Source organism: Rhodnius prolixus, unplaced genomic scaffold (assembly GCF_049639745.1).
Source record: "Rhodnius prolixus isolate KJV_2025 unplaced genomic scaffold, Rpr scaffold_10, whole genome shotgun sequence".
NCBI classification, from domain to species: domain Eukaryota; kingdom Metazoa; phylum Arthropoda; class Insecta; order Hemiptera; family Reduviidae; genus Rhodnius; species Rhodnius prolixus.
In genome coordinates this window covers 27,653,647-27,673,995 of record NW_027411615.1, presented here as the reverse complement: position 1 = coordinate 27,673,995, position 20,349 = coordinate 27,653,647, and the positions used below count along the sequence as shown (strand labels likewise).

Sequence of the window (20,349 nt, the reverse complement as noted above, 5' to 3'; positions counted from 1 at the left end):
ATATTTAGGTATAATTAAAAAAATGATTTCCTAGTACATTGACTAACCATGAAAGGGGATCAAAGAATTGTCAAAAAAAAACTGCAATTAACAAAAGCTTAAAAGGAATAATTATATAAAAATTTTGCAAATATTTACATCAAATATTTATTTCAAAATTTTGTCATTTATTTTTTAAAATGATATCACAAACATACATTGATAATGAAAGACAACATTAATTTAATTTGATAACCAACCATGAATTGATTTAGCGAATTTGTCATGTGCCAACAAAGTATTAGATAGTATTTGGGAACCATTTATTTTTAAAATAGCTTACAGCTTCCAAATTTATTGTTAATTGCTGAAGAAAGTGTAAGCTATCGCGATCAGTTAGTCTACAATTGTAAAACCAATTAGGTGATAATATTTCGATGTAGTACAATGTAGCGGCTCCAAATGTCCCAATTTTGGATGCAGATCGACTGTCCAAGAGATCTCTCTCAGTCAAAGCCAACTTATCAGCTTATCAGCCATCCCAGTCCAGAAACTTTACTCTAAAAATTATTCCCATCTATCCCCCATTACTTCACATTATCGAATTGAAGACAGAAACATGAGCTTGAAAAACCTGTAACACATTCTCGCCTAAATTTTTGAAGACTTTAAAAGGCCTAAGTTGAGCCATTAAAATGTTTTTAGATTCAATGTACCTAACGTTTATATTACCACCATAAATTTGTTCAATGAGAGCAATAAAAAGAACCCTTGCGCAACTGTCCTACCCGGACAGTTTTAATCCACTTAAAATCCGTCTATCTGACGAATCAGTAACATTGAAAATCCAGAAACTTCTTCACGATACAGCCAGGTTCGAAAACATTAATCCGCTATTCGTTGTAAAAAAAAAATCAAGGAAATAATGGGACTGGCTCAACTTCACGAATAACCGCAACACTCAACGATAGAAAATTCTAATTCATGTCTGCATAAACGCAAATTAATGCTTCTAATACCATACTTTCTGTTAATCCAAAGGGACAATATTTTTAATAGAAAAAGTGATTAAGGTATCACTATAGCACTTCGGCGATATAATCAGCTAGAAACCAAATTATTGCTATAAAATAAAATTATTTTTTGTCTCAATTGGTTATCAACCCTAACTACTTTTCGTCCAAAATTTTAAATATTTTTACAAATTTTTGTTATACTTTACATTAAATATACATAAAATTAATTTTGAATGTATAAATTTGACCTTTTTCAAAATTTTGGATGTTTCATATCACAATGGTTTTTTTTTTTTAATTAAAGAAATCTTAACTTAAAATAGGCATTTTAATTAAAATAACAATTCAAACTTGTTCAGTCATTGCTTTTAATTGGTTAAACAAGTAGGAACCATTTTCTTAAACATATAATTAATATTATCCAATGTGTCATCTGGTTAGTTAAAGTAGAAGCACCATTATTTCCTGGATACAGTGGAGTGAAATTTGTAATTGGTCTACTGGCGGATCTGAAAAACAAAAAGGAATAATCGTTATTAAAAATATGTAATATATACATTTAATTAATATTTCGAACAACTTAAATATTGGTATTTGGAAAAATTCCTAATCTTTTCAAGTAGATTACCAAATAGGATGAAAAAATAAATGCCATTTCAGTCGAGTAAAATTTATTTTGGCGAGCTTTCGACCTAGGGACTAGGTCATCTTTAGGGCAAGTACTGAGTGGGAAGACATGAACAGACAAGACAGAAGACACACCAACCCTGAAATGTAAAAGTATTACTTTCTAAACTAGCCCTGAAGATGACCTAGTCCCTAGGTCGAAAGCTCGGCAAAATAAATTTTACTCGACTGAAATGGCAATTATTTTTTCATCCTATTGAAACTATAAATCAGTCACCAAAAAGAATGAACAATAGATTACCAAAGTTAGGCAAAATGGTGGTCGAGGTGTTGCTGGGTTATTGAAGTGTACCTTTTTTTTTGTAACTGTTCCTTCGTTTAAGGATAGTTCAGTTTGACTTAAAGAATGATTCTACTATCTTCTGTTCCTCTACAACAACCTGTGATAGGAAATTAAAGAAGTACACCTAGCCTTATCAGTCTTCAGAATTTTGTTAAAATTATTGCTTATCAATTTTACTGAACTGATCCTGTGTGACTGGTTCTTCTAGCTTAAGTGTCATCAGGATCGATAATTTCATTAAGAACGGAAAAGTGGAGTCCCCAAAATTCTGAGTTTTCTTAAGGCTTTATCTTTGGATAATTGTCAGTTGTAGGATAAGCCTCCTTGAATAGCAATGTGAGAATTTTCAGCACCTAGCGTTAAATATTTTCTTTAAAAGAGTAATCATTTTCTCACTTCTCAAATTACGAAGTAATCTGTAAACGCCTCTAGCGGGAGCTGGACAAATTTATTAAAACCATAGGTCTGAGAGGTTTTAAGTTATCATATTATGTTTTCTATGCCCTAACATCTGTCACGTTTAGGTTAATCAGGCCTTCACTTGTCTGCAAAAATCCTCTTTGCTGGATAAGTCAGTGTTTCCACAACTGAGATTTCAATGCTCACCTCGCTCCATAAGTTTTTGCATTAACACAACCTTACATTGTTTTTTTTTTTTCCTCAAAAATCACATTAAACTTTAGCTGGGTCCAGAAATTTAAAAAAATGTAACTTAGTTCTCCTTCAAGTGCAATTCTTACATTGCTTAGTACGAGGGTCGTTTGAAAAGTCCGTGCAAAAATAAAAACTACTTAATTTTTTGGGGTAAACCTTTTTTATTTTTCAACATACTCTCCTTTTAGGCTTATACACTTCGTCCAACGCTGCTCTAGTTTGTTGATCCCTTCCGAATAATAGGATTTGTCCAAGTCTGAAAAATAGCCATTCGTTTCTGCAATCACCTCCTCGTTTGAATAAAATCTTTTTCCCGCCAGCCATTTCTTCAAATTGGGGAACAAATCGTAGACCGAGGGAGCCAAGTCTGGAGAATAGGGGGGATGTGAAACGAGTTGGAACCCTATTTCCATTAATTTTGCGACCACAACTGCTGAGGTGTGAGCTGGTGCGTTGTCGTGATGGAAAAGGACTTTTTTGTGGGCCAATCGTGGGCGTTTTTCTTGCAGCTCGGTTTTCAAACGGTCCAATAACGATGAATAATATGCACCTGTAATAGTTTTACCCTTTTCCAGATAGTCGATGAGGATTATTCCTTGCGAATCCCAAAAGACAGTCGCCATAATCTTTCCGGCCGAAGGAACCTTTTCGCCTTTTTTGGCGCAGATTCCCCCTTGTAACCCATTGTTTAGATTGTTCTTTGGTCTCAGGAGTGTAGTGATGTATCCATGTTTCATCCACAGTGCCGAAACGACGCTTAAAGTCATGCGGATTCTTCTGGAACAGCTGCAAACCGTCCTTGCAACACTTCACCGATTTCGTTTTTGTTCTAGCGTGAGAAAATCACTCGACTTCCTCGATTCAAACGAATGCCAAACACAAAGAAATAGACCGATCTGGCTGAAACTTGGTGTGTGTTCTTCCAAGAGATGCTACTAACTAAACATAACTTCGATACGCGCCAGTAGTGCTATCTCTCTGACTTTGCACGGACTTTTCAAACGACCCTCGTAATTCTTATGTCTGTGACATTTCTCTTTAGCCTAAGAAAACGCTGCCCAACTTTTACTTTAATGGAGGCACCAGGATAGTTGTTATGTTACAAGTCATAATCAATTACGATGAGAAAGAAACATGGTAGCTCTCCTTGTTTATGGTACGAGTTAACTTCTTCTATTTAGACGAAGGCCCTTTTGAGTTATCTCTGCTTTTCACACCCATTTCTTTTCAATTCGTATTATTAGCATGGGTAGATGGAAGACAAATCGAAAGGAAGATTTGTTTAAAAAAAATACTAAGTTCTGGAGAACTGTGAGGATCTTGAAATTTCTTTACTTAAAATAAAAAAAAAAAAAGTGCAAATCAGTAAAAAATATTCGTTTGAAAGATACAGAATGTGATGAGTAAGAATGCAAAAGCTGCACTTTGTTAGGCTGTATTTAGTTTAAATAAAGATTCTTTCTAGTTGTTATCAATGCTACTGAGGTGAGGACAAGTAAAAAAATTAAAAAATAACATTGTCTCATAATAACGACTTACAGATATCATTGAACTTTGCATTTTGCGCAAAAATAGTAATAACGTTTTTACAAGAGATCAGAATTATTAAGAAAGAACCGTTTTTTTAAAGAAACAGAAACTATTTCTTTAGAAATGAAGATCTGATTTAAGAATAAGAATAATTGCTATTAGATCACTAATATGCCTTTAACCTAGAAAACAACATCAAGGTAGCTGATGTACCAGTAGATTAAGGAGTCCTATTATGTTTTTGAAACTTTCAAAGTTGCAATAAACAAAATTCAATTCTTTTATGAAAGCATTAATGGTGTTGTTTCAAAACCAATTTGGTCACTTTAGATCATTTTTAATGTTGTTCCTTTGTTGCCCACACGTTGTTTACATTTTCTACATTTTATTTTTTTCTTATTCCAAGTGATTGGCAGAGTAAATTTGACATTATCAAAATATCACAGCTGATTATTTTTTTGCTAGAATTTCAGAGCAAAATCCATTCTTGGCAATTTCTCGCTTAAAACATACCTTTTCTGTTTCAGCTGTAATCTCGAGGAAGTCCTTCGTGGGAAGAAAAATAAGTAGCTGATTAAGAAATTTCATTGGAATTGACATTTCTGTTGTAGGTAAGCAGATCTTTTAATAACAGATTCATGAATAGAAGATACAAAATAAATAGATATAATGCATTATTTATGGAATAACAACTTTTTTTTTAAATTATTCATATTTATTCTTTACTACGAACATTTATGGCACAAAGATTGTTCAAGTTGAAGTAAATTCGCAGGAAATATTGATAACATTAAGTTGGTTCACTTCAGAAAAGCTTTGAAGACATTAACATCAACATTGTGTAATCGTAGACATCGTTTAGCGCCAACCAGCTTGAGGTTCCACTATCCTTCTTAGTCCTTGTTGCCTTTTCCTCTACCGGGTTCTGCCAGTTCCTCATTTCGCTTGCTTCATTCATTCCATCTTCTCCTTTGCCCAGCGACTCCTGTACGAGCGGTCGATTCAGGAATTCTAGGACGTGTCCAAAAATCAGCACAAACTGTTCTCCTCTAATTTAGGTTTCTTTAGGAACACTTTCCAGTCTGTCCCAGAGGACCATCTTTCTCCAATAACTCATCACCTTAGCCGGATACTATCTTTTTTTGATTTTTGATTTAATGTTTTATGATTTGGATGAATTTGTTCTGAATATGGTGAAAATCATATATGTTAAACCTGCTACCTTGGAAAAACATTCTAATCCAATAATTAATCCATTTCTGAACCCTTGCCAGTAATGGCCTATTTTTTCAGGCGGGCTTTACGTCCAACTACCAATTGCCGTGGACGGAGGCGACTTGTAAACATACTTTACTGTAAATTTCTTTTATTAACCATTAAATAAAATCCAAGGTCTGAAGACCTGGAATCGATCCCAGTACCACAATACATAGCTTTACAGGTCTCGCCTCTTAACCGCTCGGCTATCATGGCGCCTCCCATTATCTGTATCTTGTAATTCTACGACCCCTTTTCTCACAATACTTGAATTAAAGGAGTGTTCCTTGATTGTAACCTTTTCTTATTAAAGCAACCTGTCAAATCATAAGAAATTCAATTACTTACGAGATAGATTTTCGTACGCCAATCCTGTTTAGTAGTTGCAGAAAGCTTTTAGTTGGCTAAGAAGTGGAAGTTGGTCTTTATTAAACAAGCTTCTTTGTTAATAACTTTAATGAAGAAAACTTTTCCTCAATAAAAAATGTACCCATACTTAAACTAAATAATCCGTTATTTAATTAAACTGACAACCTTTCCACGCTAGAATTTTAATTTATGAAAAATTAAAACAGGCCTTTAAGAGCTTAGATTCCATTTTCGATAAAAATAAAGTCTAAGAAGTCGTAAGTCTTGAATAGTTTAATTTTTGACTTATGCTTGGCTCCTCCATCTTTGTTTCAGATTATCATAAATATTTTCAAAATTATTTCAAATTGTAAAGTCCAGAAAATTTTGCAAAGAACGACTATTGATGAGAATTAAATTATAAAATTATAATTAGTACTATCTTCTTTAAGATTACCACTGTACTCTGAGGTATACTTACTTATATAAATTGTATATAAAAATTGTCATAAATTTGCTTTTAATATAAATAGCTTTTCTTGGGAACAATAAATGGTAAATCATTAATTTATTGATTATCTTACTGTAAATTATAATGTAATTTAATTTGTTGATTTTTACCTATTTTTTTAATACTTTTATTATAGCGTCTCTTTTCAATATCACTTCAGTCCAATAAAAATTAATAATAATATAATAAATATGTTAGTAACTGATTAAGAAACTTTTTTGCCCTTTTTTGTTCCAGAGAATCGCCATTCTAAAAATTAAACAACCCACAAAAGAACAATTCAAAAGCAATTACCCATATCAGCATGTAAACAACGAACAATAAAGCATCATGCAATAGCTTTATGCCAAACATAACATGCCAATAACATGCCAAAATAAAAAAAAAAGAAATAATAAATTTATTTAAGCTGGTTTTCTAAATAAGTTAAGAATTTAAATTGTAAGAACGTTAAAATTGGCTATGAGCTAGCGGAAATTTGGTAAAGAATTAATAAAAATTCTTTTACGAAAAGAGGACTATCGTTAGGTGATTTTTATGATAATCACGATCATGTGTACTTTATTATGAATCTATCTTAAAAATATTGATGTATGATCAGAAGCCTTATAAATATTTAAGAGGAAATGAGGAGATAGATTGGCCTAAATGGGCGCACATCTTTTTACAGATCTCGAAACGTGTCTCTGGACACATTTATTTTTAAAGACAATCTCAAAGCGTAGTAAACAAAACTTAAATTTTGCCTAATAATTACAACGTTTAAAAGGTATAGAACAAAATATAATTTAATTTTGCGCATCAAATTATATATATATTAATCAACATAAAATTTCATTCATAGGAAAACATTGCTTTACGTGAACTAAAAATAATTATAATTTTTTAAATTGTGCCTCTTATAAACTAAGTTATGAAATAGATACAGTCTAAAGTCAAATTGCTTCAATTCATGAAATTATTAGTCTGTTTTGCTTTCTGTTCAACATTATTCCCTTCCCAAATTTCATATTTTTGATTAGTCGTCAAAACAAGGTTACAGTATTCTTTGAATATAATTTTTTTTTGTACAAGGAAAAAGAAAAAGAAAAAACAAGATTTGGTAACTTTGGTTTAAATAAAAAGGTGTGGAGTATGAAATATTTTCTTTCCTCATTACTTCCCAGACTGTAAGATCGCACGGGTTTTAAAGATGAGACTTAATGATGATTAACCTTGATGCCAGGTTAAGGCCTAGCTAGTAAGGTCTATTTGGCACCAGTGCATCCCTCCGCTCCCAGAAAAAGAACCCCAATCCAGGCGTAGGACCAGAAAACTTCAGACCTGAATGAGGATTGCTTCAACTTTAGTTCTCGGGGCTTCGACAATAATTCCTTTTCATCTTTAAAGATAAGCACTGACTACATTATCTTATAGACTGAAATCTAAGTCTGCTTTAATTTGATTTTAATGACTTTCATATCGTTTCTTTATTCGTTAATTAAATGCTTCAAAAAATAAATACATAATATATATTTAAAATAAGTTCATGTCCTTAATACTTAATGCTTTCTAAGCATGAGTTTAAATTGTATTAATAATTGAATGAACATAAAGAAAACGGGTTCATTAGATTCTTTCAACAGTTTCTATAAGAGGGTTTAAACAACTCTGAGATAGCTTTTCCGTCGGCGGTCGTTATGCCATCTACTTCTGGGTTTTATTAGTGTTGAGAATATTACAGGCTGAAACATCCTGAAGTTGAACGAACTCCCAATACCTGATCGGTTACTTAAAAAAATAATAATAATTTTTGTTATTTTGTAAGAGGATGTGCCCCTATATGTATCGACAGACTGTCTGTGCGCATTCAATTTGAATGTGCGTTTGTTAGATGTTAGATCATTTTACGCTGCAAGCACGAGTACAGAGTGGTAAAATTTCACCTTTACCGAACAAAAATTTGCAAGCTGAACGCCTTTATTATTTACAATTATATGAAAGAAAAATGCTTAAATTTGTTATAAAAAGTAAAGTAATCGCCTATTTTATCAGGCGGGGCTTAACGTCCAACTACCAATTAGGTGTCGTGGACGGAGGCGACTAGCAAACTTACTTTACTGTAAATTTCTTTTATTAACTATTAAATAAAATCCAAGGCCTAAAGACCGGGAATTGAACCCAGTACCACAATACATATTAGCTTTGCAGGTTAACCGCTCAGCTACCGTGGCTAAATTTGTTATATATATTGTAATTATTACGTACATTGCCTTAATTGGCCACAAAAGTAGCGAGACCTTGAACTTATAATTTTCAATTTAGAAAACAATTCAGAAGGAGCTCATTGGCGGCATTTTGGCAAGCTTTTTATGGCAGAAAAGTATGTGTAGTATACTTATGAACTTTCGAGTAAAGATTTACTTGTTTAATGTAGCGAAGGCTACAGCTTTATCTTGAACGTTGAAGATGGTGTAAAACTTGCGCAAAAAGACATCGCCTAAAATCCAGGGCTTTCCTTTTAATTCTACGCCAGAGAAGCCGGTTATACAGTTGTAGGGATCGTAATCAAACTGAAATTTAAAAAAAATTTAAGTTAAAAAAATTACAAAAATGAGGAAAAATAAAAAAGATTCTGACAAACTATTTTCTCGCCGCCTCTAAAAGTTATAATTTGAATAACTCTTTGTGAATAACAGTTCTGTTCGCATGCAGAATTAGTTTAAGATTTAGCGCATACAGGAGCTGGATTACCCCTTAAATTCAAAAATATTTGGATAATTTTCTCCTAAAACAGAATTTTAGGCAACGGAGAATTAATATTTACCCCTTAATATGAAACGGAAGTTGGTCTGTGTACTTTTAAAGTTGAACTTTTTTGTTTTTTTTAGAAAATCACTATTAACTTAAATAATTAAAAATTATATTTTTTTTTCATAATTTAAGGCGCATCAACATCTAAGGTTATTGGCGCCCGGAGCTTTTTTCAGTGCACTGCCGGCCTCCGGACAGTGTTCTCTCGTTACAGACAACACTGTCTATCACCGGACAGTGAGATGTAAGAAGCTCCTAGGAAGAAAACATCCGAGAGAAGATTATTATTATTATTATTATTATCATTATTATTATTATGAGGAACAGTTTACTACAGTTAATTTGGAGAATGAAGTTCGGGCAAGCTTGCACGCTTCTTTTTTCATAAGTGTAGCTTTATTACAGTAAACTTTGCAGCCAAAACTTATTTTAAATTCCAAAGTTAGAAAGAAGTTTATTACTTTAAGAATATCAATAAGAGGGAGATTCATATGCTAGTTCAAAAGATTTTATAAACTTTTTTAATTGTATTAGCTGCTATTTTATGGCGTCTTACTTCATATAATACTCTACAACTGAGTTAAGAAAAAAAAGATGTAAAACAAAAATTGAATCTACTAACATTAAGGATGTAATCTTTTCCTTTCAGGACATACTCCGTGCCATTGATGAGGAATGTAATGGGCGGAAGATTGGGGACGTCTTTACACTTAACCTGAAAATAGAAAATGAAAAATTGTAACTTAATTCAGAAAAATACATAAAAAGATCTTGATTTTTTTTGACCAAACGCTGAGAAAGACAAGCTCGATTAAGATTCAGTCTTACACATATAATTGCTTTGCATCTGCTATCAGTTTCGTCTAGAACATCAACAAGTTGTAGTAAATCAAGCAGGCTCTATTGAGATACGGATTGATTGTCCTTTTAGTTGTTCGATTCAGTTTACAAGTTTATCTACTCCTAAATGATAAAGCTTCAGAATCATGGTTAACAGGTTTTTTAAGGATTTTTTTTTTAAAAAAAGAATTCGTTGGGAGAAAGCGAAGTACCTTCTCTTCTTGTTAGGAGTAAATTAAGCAAGTAGGAATACAATGTGGAGCAAAGAGATTTCTCCCCATTTAATATTACTTTACTAAATTCTTCAATTTTTTTCTGACACTTCAGAGTTAGGTATAGCAAGCATTCATTGACAACAGAATCATCCCCATCGCTAGCAAGCACCTGGGCAAGATTTGTCATTGCTTGTATTCTCAATTCTCTTGATAGTTGATAGTTTTTTAAGCATGACTTTTCTGTAAGACTCTGAGCATCTTATACAAAACTAATGCGATGCTTGTGTGCTAAACTCCGCCACTTAAAGCAGAGCTTTTTAAGCATGTGCTCCGCGACATTGTCGCTGACAGCCTTGTTTGTAATTACTCTCTACCAATGAACGAAGAGAATACACTTTCGCAGAGTTAGCCAGAATAAAAATTGACCTAGATTTCAATAATTCATTATTTCAAATATAAAACTTACAAAATTTGCTAATCAAAAATACTTACTGTTCCCATACCGTAGTTTTGAACAGCACCGATATATTTGTGTATGGCTGCGATTTCATCAGTAGGACCAATAATCATTGTGGTGCCTGTATCTGCAATAGCTTCGCAACTATCTTTGCAAAACATTGTTTTATTTGTGCTTGAAATGCTGTAAAAAAAAAAAAAAAAATATTCTACCTAATAATTTTTGTTTATTAATTTCAAAAAAAGAGAATAACTTATATTTACTTACGAGTCCACTTTAAACTGCCATTTATCCACCTTAGAAAGACGAATGTAGTTAATTTTTGACGAATCGAAGTAATAATCATTCCAGCCACCTAAGATCATTTCGCCTCCCAAATCTCCGTTAGGATCTCTGCAAGTTGAAATATAGATAGATTATATTATAAAATGGTTTTTATATTATAAAAACCTCTCAGTAAGAGATGTTTTAATAGCAAATCACCTGTTAAGAAAAAAAGAAAATATACGATCTTCAACCAGTCCTTGTTTTATCAGTGTATGGAAGACTGGTTCAACTTTTGAACCTGCAGTTGGAAACGCCATGCCCAATATTCCATCAAATTGGGAATGTAAAAAGGCATTCCCAGGTTCTTTGGTTGCTTCAGCAAATTGTTGTCGCCTTACCGTGAAATTTCCAATCTTTAATTAAATAAAATAATAAATTATAACATTTCTCAAAATTGGATGATTTTTGGGGAATAACGAGGTGCGGTCATCAATAAATACAACTTTTTTTGCTTTATACCAACGTTTCGGTAATTTTTACTACCTTCTTCTGGGTATTATAAAAAAGTTTGTGAAGTTTAATGTATAGCTATATCAACAACTGATAATAACTTTTCCACAGTTATAATGATATAGCTCTACATTAAACTTCACAAACATTTTTACAGTTAATACCCTGAAGAAGGTAGTAAAAATTACCGAAACGTTAGTATAAAGCAAAAAAGTTGTATTTATTGATGACCGCTCCTCGATATTCCCCAAAAATCATCCATCAACAACGCTCGAAATAAACCAAAACCATCATTTCTCAAAATTGTTAATTTCTATTTAAAAAAAAAAAAATGGGGTTAGTTCCGGAATGATGCTTCATTTTCGTCGAACCACGCATGGTTCCTCCTCTCTGGCAGTTTTTGGATTTTCATCTATCATCTGAGGTAGATTGGACTACAACTAAGTTTTCGTCATACAGTTGCTGACTCATAGAAGTTCAACCGTAGGCATCTCTCTAACTTCAAAATGTCAGCTAGTAAGCTGTACTAGCTATTTTTTTGAAAGACTTAAATTTTGGCAAAGATGTTGTAATGGGTTCAGATGTGAGAGAGAGACAGAGATGTTGGTTGTGGATGTTGATGGATAAATAACACTTTTAGTATCGGTATAAGACTTTATGTATTTATATGACTGACTGCCAAGGACTCTATACTTTACACTACAAGAACAGAACAGACTGACTGACGTGGCTAAACGATGTGTACAACTGAAGTGTAAGACTTTGAACTCTCGAGCTGAATATTGAACTGAGTATATCGAACTGAATTGAATCTCTAATTGAATCTGAATATGATGATTGAATATGATTATGATGATGAATTGAATATGAATATGATGAATATCATCATTGAATCTCCTCTTGTTCTTATATACCTTCGCCGAGCCTCCTTTCTCTGTGTCCAAGGGGGCTGTCCCTTTCTCTCTGGCTAGAGTGGGTGAGTGGTGGGGTTTCACTACCCCTACGCTAGAGTGGATGAGTTGTGGGGGTTCACTACCCCTACATCATCAGTGAACCCCCACAATATGTTAACCAACAACGATCGTAGAGAAAGATTAAAACTTAGTTGAAATCAAATTCTCTACACCAAACGATTAATTCTAACGATATGAAATCGGAAAAAAAACTCCTGAACCGTCCAGGAATAGAGTTGAAAAAAAGATGCAATGGATACAATGGATAAAAACGGCAGCGTTCAATTATAGTTAATAATTCATGACAAAATAGCCTTTCTCAAAGATGGATTTGCTTTGTAAGCAACTTAAAGCTCTTACGATATTTTTTAATTTAACAGTTGGCAATAAAATTCGAACAATAATACGTCTAAACTGCCCAAATATGTAATTGATTTCAATTAATAGGATTGCTTTTCTTCTTTCTGATATTATATTCGCAATTTCTAAAACATTATAGATTAGTTTTGTTTTATACGTTACTAAACCTGAATAATGCAAAATAAATAAGCTTCGCGATTTAGAAATTTTATTTCCCTTATTTAAGAGAAGATATTGCAATTACGTAAAAAATTTTCTAAATAATTTTTTACTTTCAAGGAGTCCATGTTTGATTGAAAGTATGAATATAAAATTTTAAAGTTACAAAAAGCTCTGAGATTGCATTTCGATTTGTTATTCTTATCGCTGCTGACCTAAGATTCACTTTTTATTCTCGAATTTCTTTTAATTTCACTATTTAATTCGAACATTTCCTTGGAAGAAATCCAAGATAGTCTTAGCAAGCTAGTAGTGATCTATACACAGAATAATGTGCCTTAAAAGTATTCATCCTTCCGTTTGATTCCGATTAACCTGCCTCCCCAAACAAAACCAAAAATGTTGAATCACCTGTAAGGTATCTCTACCCAAGATTCCCGTCATACTGCCTTTGCCATAGATTATGCTAATTTCCAAATTTTCTGGTGTATAAGTGCTTGATTTTATGTGGTCATACTTTCGGTGGGTCACTAAAAACAAATACGAACACTATCAATTAAACTTGTAATAATTAACCACAAAAAAATACCTCAATTTTTTATTGGGTTAATCTAAAAGCTACATAAATTCATAGCAAACATGTTCATGCTCAAATAGATTAACTCCATTTTTTGAAAATATCTTAAATTTAAGTATCACTCGGTTCAGTCATAGCTTTTTATATTTATAATAAATTTCCCCAAATAATAAAGATTAACACCATTAAACGTCAAACAATTTTTGGCCATTGGAATAATAAATAATTTATTTCAGAAGTCATTTTGTTTAACTCCGTTCTTTAATGTAAATCGTTGCAATAATTCAACTCAAATTTTGTGGCAGGCGCTGAATGATCAAAATCTATATTATAAAATGAATTTTAAAAAACAATGTACATTATTTCATCGCATTTCTCCACCTTTTTTAGTTTAAGGAGTTCATCGAGTTGTGGCAGTGAGCGGCTCATATATTATTAATATAGTTATCTATTTAAAAATAACAATTTACTTACTACAAGCAGGGCTGAAGCAGTCGAATGAAGGCACCCATAACAAGGTGGACCCAGTATCGAATAATATTTCAAAACTTTGAGGTGGTGTTCCAATAGATATGGAGCCATAATATTGGGACTGCAATCAGAACATAAAAAAAAATACATTTTTTGGGGGTTTATCTGTTTTTCTGTCCTAGAAATTCGAACATTACGCTGCCTAGGGTTCGTAAGTTGGTAATTATCTGGTTATGATTCGATATTCGGGGAAGAAGGTTAGAATGAAAGGATATCATTAAATAAAAATGGACGTATAATATTTTTTTAATTACCTGCTTGAAATTGGAGTGACCCTTGATTTAAAAGAAATATTGTTTAACAAGAGAACAAGTTTTTGAACCAAAATCATTTTTAACAATCAATTTTAATGGCATTTGCCTAGTTTATGATTAAATTCAATATTTAATAGGATGAAAATTTAATGCCAGTTTCAGTCATTATATTCGGCATAATAAAGTTTATAATGACTGAAACTGGCAATAATTTTTCATCCTATTGAAACTATGATTCAGTCACCAAAAATATTAATTGTAAATAAACATTTTCAAATTCAAAATTCGATTCTTCAGAATTAGGAGCCAACCCAACCAAAACTTAGTTAAATTAAAGAAAAATCTTATAACCAGTACAGTTTTTTAAATTAATGATCTACGGCTTTCTCTTTTGTTTATAACTTTTACAGGGAGTTGGCCTTATACAGCCCTTAGCCGTCTAAATGTCGTATTTTCTAAAAATCACATAAATTAGAACAGAAACTTAAGACTTTATGAAGCTAAATAAATACTCACATTGGCAAAATTGCGCAGATCTACTGTATCACTGCTATGGCCAGAACTCTTTAGATTGATCAGCTGGGAGAGAGCGTCCCGATAGGCGATGTTTTCATTCAAATATTGTTCGTAAGATTTTGGTTGTCTTCGATAAAGTTGAACCCTAAAATAATGATGCACAGAATGTTTGTTCATTGATTCGGTGATTGGCTAAATGTATCGCTTTGTTTTACGCCATTTCTTATTGATTAGTTGTTTCCATTTGTCTACCGAAGCGGAAACATCAAATTTTTTGAAATTGGTTGTGTGTGTCATCAAAATTTTTAAAATACTTCCACAAATCTTATTGGCTTGCCCCATATACCAGCTATTTTAGGAGATTATCCGCCCTAATATCTTTCTTATAAGCTTTAAGTTGGGATAGAAGGAAATTCACTAGTTTGAACTTTAGGGATTGTTACTTGGAGGTATAACGCATACTCCTGAAGGTACGAGACTTTAAACCAAAAACAAAATGGAATAACGACTGTGGTCCTTAAAATGCACAGCCATAAATAATATCAGCGCTGATCGCTTGAATCTCCATATTTATACCGTTGTATATGCTAGTTCTTAGAAGAAAACTGTTAACTACAAGATTCATTTACTCTGGATTGTTCGAGGGAAAAGTAGAACTTGGAATACGAAGCATAAATGTTGAAGCAGAAACTTCAGTTTCTGAACGGATAGTTTACTTGGAAGTCTGTGTATTAGAATCGATTAAGGCAATAAAAATGTCGTGGTCATCTCATCGATTCCCATACTGGTATCCTGGCATTGGCCTCCACAAAGCTTAGACCTAAAACCAAAGTGAACGAAGTTGAAGTACGTAATTCCCTCCGGAAGTGTAGGTTTTTTTTTTTTTTTTTTGGTAATGGATGCCCACCTTAAAGAGGAATATGATAGCTGACAGGGCAGTCAAAGAGGGGAATGATCTGTCACAGCCATTAGGAACCATTCGCCAACAAGCAAGGATATAGATACGTAAAAGAAAAGAACGCAAACCTATCATAAGAAGCCTCTGTGCAAGAAACCTAACCTTTTCTTCACGCCAAGTATTTACTGTATACCTCAGACAAACTACTGGCCATGATTACTTAAGGACACGCTTATGCAGGATACTAAATGTTTAAAACAATTAATAATCACTTTAATTGCCATCAATTTTAAGCTTGAGAACTATTTTAAGTTGAATAATTCAATACAAGCGAGTATACAATGAGATTATATTATTATCAGTGATAGTGTTAAAGTTTACTGCAAATAATTTACTTTAATGGTAATTGATAAGTACAAATTTTGATCATGAAGGCTTTAATTTAAGTGTAACCATGTATGATCATTGTCTCTAAGAGAATTATTATTATTATAGTTAACTCATCGAAAACACTTGAGGTATTACTCTTAAATCTAGAGATAAACCAGCTTTAAGTGCACCATTATTAACAATAAGAATGACAAAATAATGTTTTATTAATTTAATTTAAATTATTAAAAATAAAAGATAAAATTTCAAAAACTTCACACGTAAATTATTTATAATTAATATTAACGACGAACATCATCATTTTCAACATAAAATTTTAATTTCTCACTGCTTGCAACATCTTTTCTCATAGAATATCCTACTTTAGGAGAATTTCATTGCTTATCAACGAGTTTTAAATTTCATTTAAAGTAAGCAATTAATAATTACATCAAATCATTTTACTTATAAAGTTACAGCTTACGCAGATTTTTCAAGTAAAACTTAGGATCACTAATATTAAAAAGCTCGACAAAAAATATTATTTAAAAATGAATACTAACTTTCCAACATGTGCTGCTGATCCATAAAAGATGGGAGAGAAGACCAGAAACACGAATATCAACTTCATGGCCGGTTTAGTCACTCACTAAATGACGCGAATTTCATCATTTATACGGATTAGTAAGACTGGGTGTATTGATAAGATAAGTTACCTTGGTATTTGCTTTAACACTTCAATATCGGATATGTTTGTTAATTTTCCCTCTCTCTTTTATTTTTAATTAATAAATCTTGATGAAGTACTGATAAAATTGATGAAAATACAAAAAAATAATAATAATTTTTTTTTAAGTACGCGTAAAATCTAGATCGCCTATAAATAATACCAGATCACTAAATGATTAGCTATCCACAGTTAGGTGTTGCGTAAGCGCCAGAAACTTCTATCCGTTGACTACAATCTCTGAATAAAATATTAAAAAACCCAGTTCACCCTCCTTTTCCGGCCTACCATCGTGTCGAAAGACCATCATTTTGGATTTATCGAAATTTATTTTTATATAAACTATTGTACAGGCTGCTATGCTACATCTGAGATAATGTTCCAAATCATTTATATAAAGGCAAACAACTTGCACCCTGGTTGTAGATGGACCTTGTGCTAAAGAGTCTAATCGCAATATAAACAAAAGAAGTGGCCAAATAGATAGGCGTGCAAGGTGTAACACTAGGGATATCAGGATTTCTCTCCCTTCACTCCATCGCGGCTACAATGAAGCGAACAAAGACTAGAGTAATTGTGCGTCCATGTGTTCACTACCAAAGTTATTACCTTTCTCTCCTCTTGCTGGACTTTGCACAGCCTACAGAATACTACCTCCACAATCCACCCTTTTTAACGTTGGCTTTTTTGATAACAAAAAGGATTCAGTAGTTTTACCAATATCATTTGTCAAAGACATCTTAGCTTACTTGAGCCACCATAGATCCTTTGGGTCGCGGTGGCCTAGGCCTTTTTAAGGTCACCCTGCTAGAATCTAGCTTACTTTGCTGAAAGAAAAACTACGTTTGTTGAGGAAAAAGTATAATTATACTAAAGCTACATTGTATTTCATACTTATAAAGACTTGGTCTAATAGCAAGAGTTTGACACGAACATTATTTAAACGTAGAACATATGTAGTATATGTTAGTATGGACGAAAAAACAAACAATGTTCTAATCAAAAAACAAAAATAAGAACTATTTTGTACAAAATTGAAAATGTTTATCAACTTTAACATACTGCAAATAATCTTGTTGTTCATACGTTGAAAATAATTATGTACATATATTATAGAGAATCGTTGCAATTGCCAAGATAATGGAGTAACAAAAGTCTTAGTACATCAATTATTGATCAGGTATTTCCATAATTAAGATTCCATTGTATCTTGAGCGAGATATGTAGCGATATATTTCTGTCTGAATGAGGTAAAAACAGAGCAAGAACTCAGGAAGTGCTTTAAATTATCAACTTCGCCAGATTTACAGAGTTCACAAGGTTTAAGTCCTGAGAATTCATACTTTATTCCAGTTAGATTAGCGATATTAACCTTGAACTTCTTTATTTTGAGAAGGAAACTCAAAAGGTGTCTCAAGGAAACCTCAGGGCGCTAATATTTCTATAATAATTATTAAATGAAGAGGACAATTCGTTCTACATCTGTCTAGAGTAATATATTTTTGAAGTATTCAAACAATCATAAAGTAAATTCAAGTAATCGCCTATTTTTTCAGGCGGGGCTTAACGTCCAACTACCAATTAGGTGTCTTGGACGGAAGCGAAAGCTATAAACCATTTTGACTAACAAATAAAAAGTAGTAATACGCAGGATTCGAACTGGGGGATCTTCCACTTTCAAAGCCACGCTCTTGACCACTAAACCAACATCCGTCTCCGGATTCAATCATTTATAAATTATACTTAAATCAAGTAATTTTTTTCTCTCTTTTTTTTTAAGGTATCAAGAACTTTTTTTAATAAAAACTACCAACTTTATTCAAGAAATATCCAAGGCATTTTTGGATCATGCACTCAGATTTTCTTATCTAATCTACTGTATATTGTGTCATAATTTTTGTATTCTGTCTCTCTCTTTTTCACTTTTTCTCTCTCAAGCGCATATATAGTGACGTACACAAATTCTTTTCTCATTCATTTCATGAGAAAATGAGCGTTAAGTTTAGAAAAAGTCAAATATGTGATAGTAACCTGTGAAGCCCAGCAGAGGAGATTAGATTAATGATTATGACTTTTATGGTACATATAGAACGTAAGGCAGCATTATAAAACGAAATCTTCAATAGCATAGTTTAAGACGACAACCCTCTACTTCTTTTAGGTTAAGTTGATGATGTACTCGTAGCTGTGATTGCTAGTTGTGAAACAGCTTATGCAGCAACGGAAGAGGTTGTTACAGCATTCAGACTTACTGCAAATAAATGAGCAACTAATAATGTACCAGATCAAGAGCAAGAAGGTTAATTGATTTGGCTAAACTATAAGATGACGAGCGTTATTACCTACCAGGGTGTGATTTGTTTCCAATATTGGTACACCCAGAGATGTTAGCTGTTGTACTTTTCCACATGAAAATATGGGTAAAAGCAATTTTTATCTACTGATATGCTGTTATACAAGTAATTGTGGCGAAGGCTACATGAATATTAAGGAAATTTCAGCTCTAAATGCTTAACTGTCTTATAGTTTTCTACACGTAATTCTCTTATCATGCGGCGCCACGGTAGCCGAACGGTTAGAGGCGAGACCTGCAATGCTAATATGCATTGTGGTACTGGGTTCGACTCCTGGTCTAGCCCTTGGATTTTATTTAATGGTTAATATGAGAAATTTATAGTAAAGTATGTTTGCTAGTCGCCTCCGTCCATGACACCTAAATTGGTAGTTGGACGTTAAGCCCCACCTGAAAAAATAGGCGATTACTTTATTTACTTTACTTTACTATTTCTCTTATCTTAAAATTGAACCAAAAATTTAAATTACCAGTACCTAGGGAATCTGTTTTGTTATCTTCTAGAGCACCTCTCTAGCCCCTTTTTGCTGAAAATATGATTCTGTTTGATTAATTATTGAGAAGAGAATTTGTGCTTCAGAAGAAGATTATCCAATTCATCGAAATTTTTCGCTAGATTACCAAAAATTAAATCCAGAAAATGACTCACTTGGAACGAAAAAATAGATCCAAGTTATATTAAAGTTGAGAAAAAAATATTTAAAACTGAACTCTTAGTACTTATTTACTTTGCTATTGAATGCAAATCTGCAAACAGGGTGTTACACTCTTCTCAATGGATTTTTAAATCGCCCCATTTTTCAAGGGCCGCCGTTATTGTAAAGCATTAACTGCACTTAATCACCCTTTAGAAGAATGAAGTATACCTTTTAAGAGGCTGTACTCTTTACAGCTACCATTTATTGATTTACCAAGACAAAAAGGCACCTTAATAATATTGCCGATGGCTTTTTCTTTATTCTAATGATATTTTTACTTAATTTCAACATACTGGAAAACTTAGCATTTAATATTTTTTATCGTTTAAGCGAGTGTGTTTTGGTTATTATTTTTGTCTTTCTTCGTTGTCAGTACCAACTAAGGTTTTTTCGTAAATTATTTTTTTCTCGCAACTTTTTGACCCTGTCTGCTACGAGCAGTAATGCCAACTGTTCCAGAATTAACTGATTTACGCCCATTGCTTATCTAACATGCAGCATTATTGGTAGCCACAGTTTTCATTAGATTGTTGTTAAGTGTATAATGTACAATATATTCTAGGATTAGATAATAAAACAATTTTTGCTGGTTTAAACATCCTTCGCT

The 20,349-nt window shown here is 32.6% G+C and overlaps 1 protein-coding gene across 2 annotated transcripts; it reads right to left on the bottom strand.

The window, feature by feature from the left end:
• Positions 1-131: 131 nt before the first annotated feature.
• LOC141457128 (cathepsin D-like) lies at positions 132-16,677 on the bottom strand. 2 transcript variants are annotated; one of them, XM_074133674.1, is made up of 10 exons: positions 16,528-16,677; positions 14,698-14,842; positions 13,871-13,988; positions 13,231-13,349; positions 11,054-11,250; positions 10,838-10,963; positions 10,606-10,753; positions 9,681-9,773; positions 8,669-8,817; positions 132-1,504 (listed from the first exon to the last, which is right to left on the bottom strand). In XM_074133674.1, the coding sequence occupies exons 1-10, from the start codon at positions 16,593-16,595 to the stop codon at positions 1,372-1,374; spliced, it is 1,296 nt and encodes a 431-aa protein (XP_073989775.1). In that variant the 5' UTR covers positions 16,596-16,677; the 3' UTR covers positions 132-1,371. The 2 variants fall into 2 exon arrangements, with proteins under 2 accessions (XP_073989775.1, XP_073989776.1); XM_074133675.1 differs by lacking the exon at positions 132-1,504 and adding an exon at positions 4,325-5,723.
• Between the last annotated feature and the right edge of the window lie 3,672 nt (positions 16,678-20,349).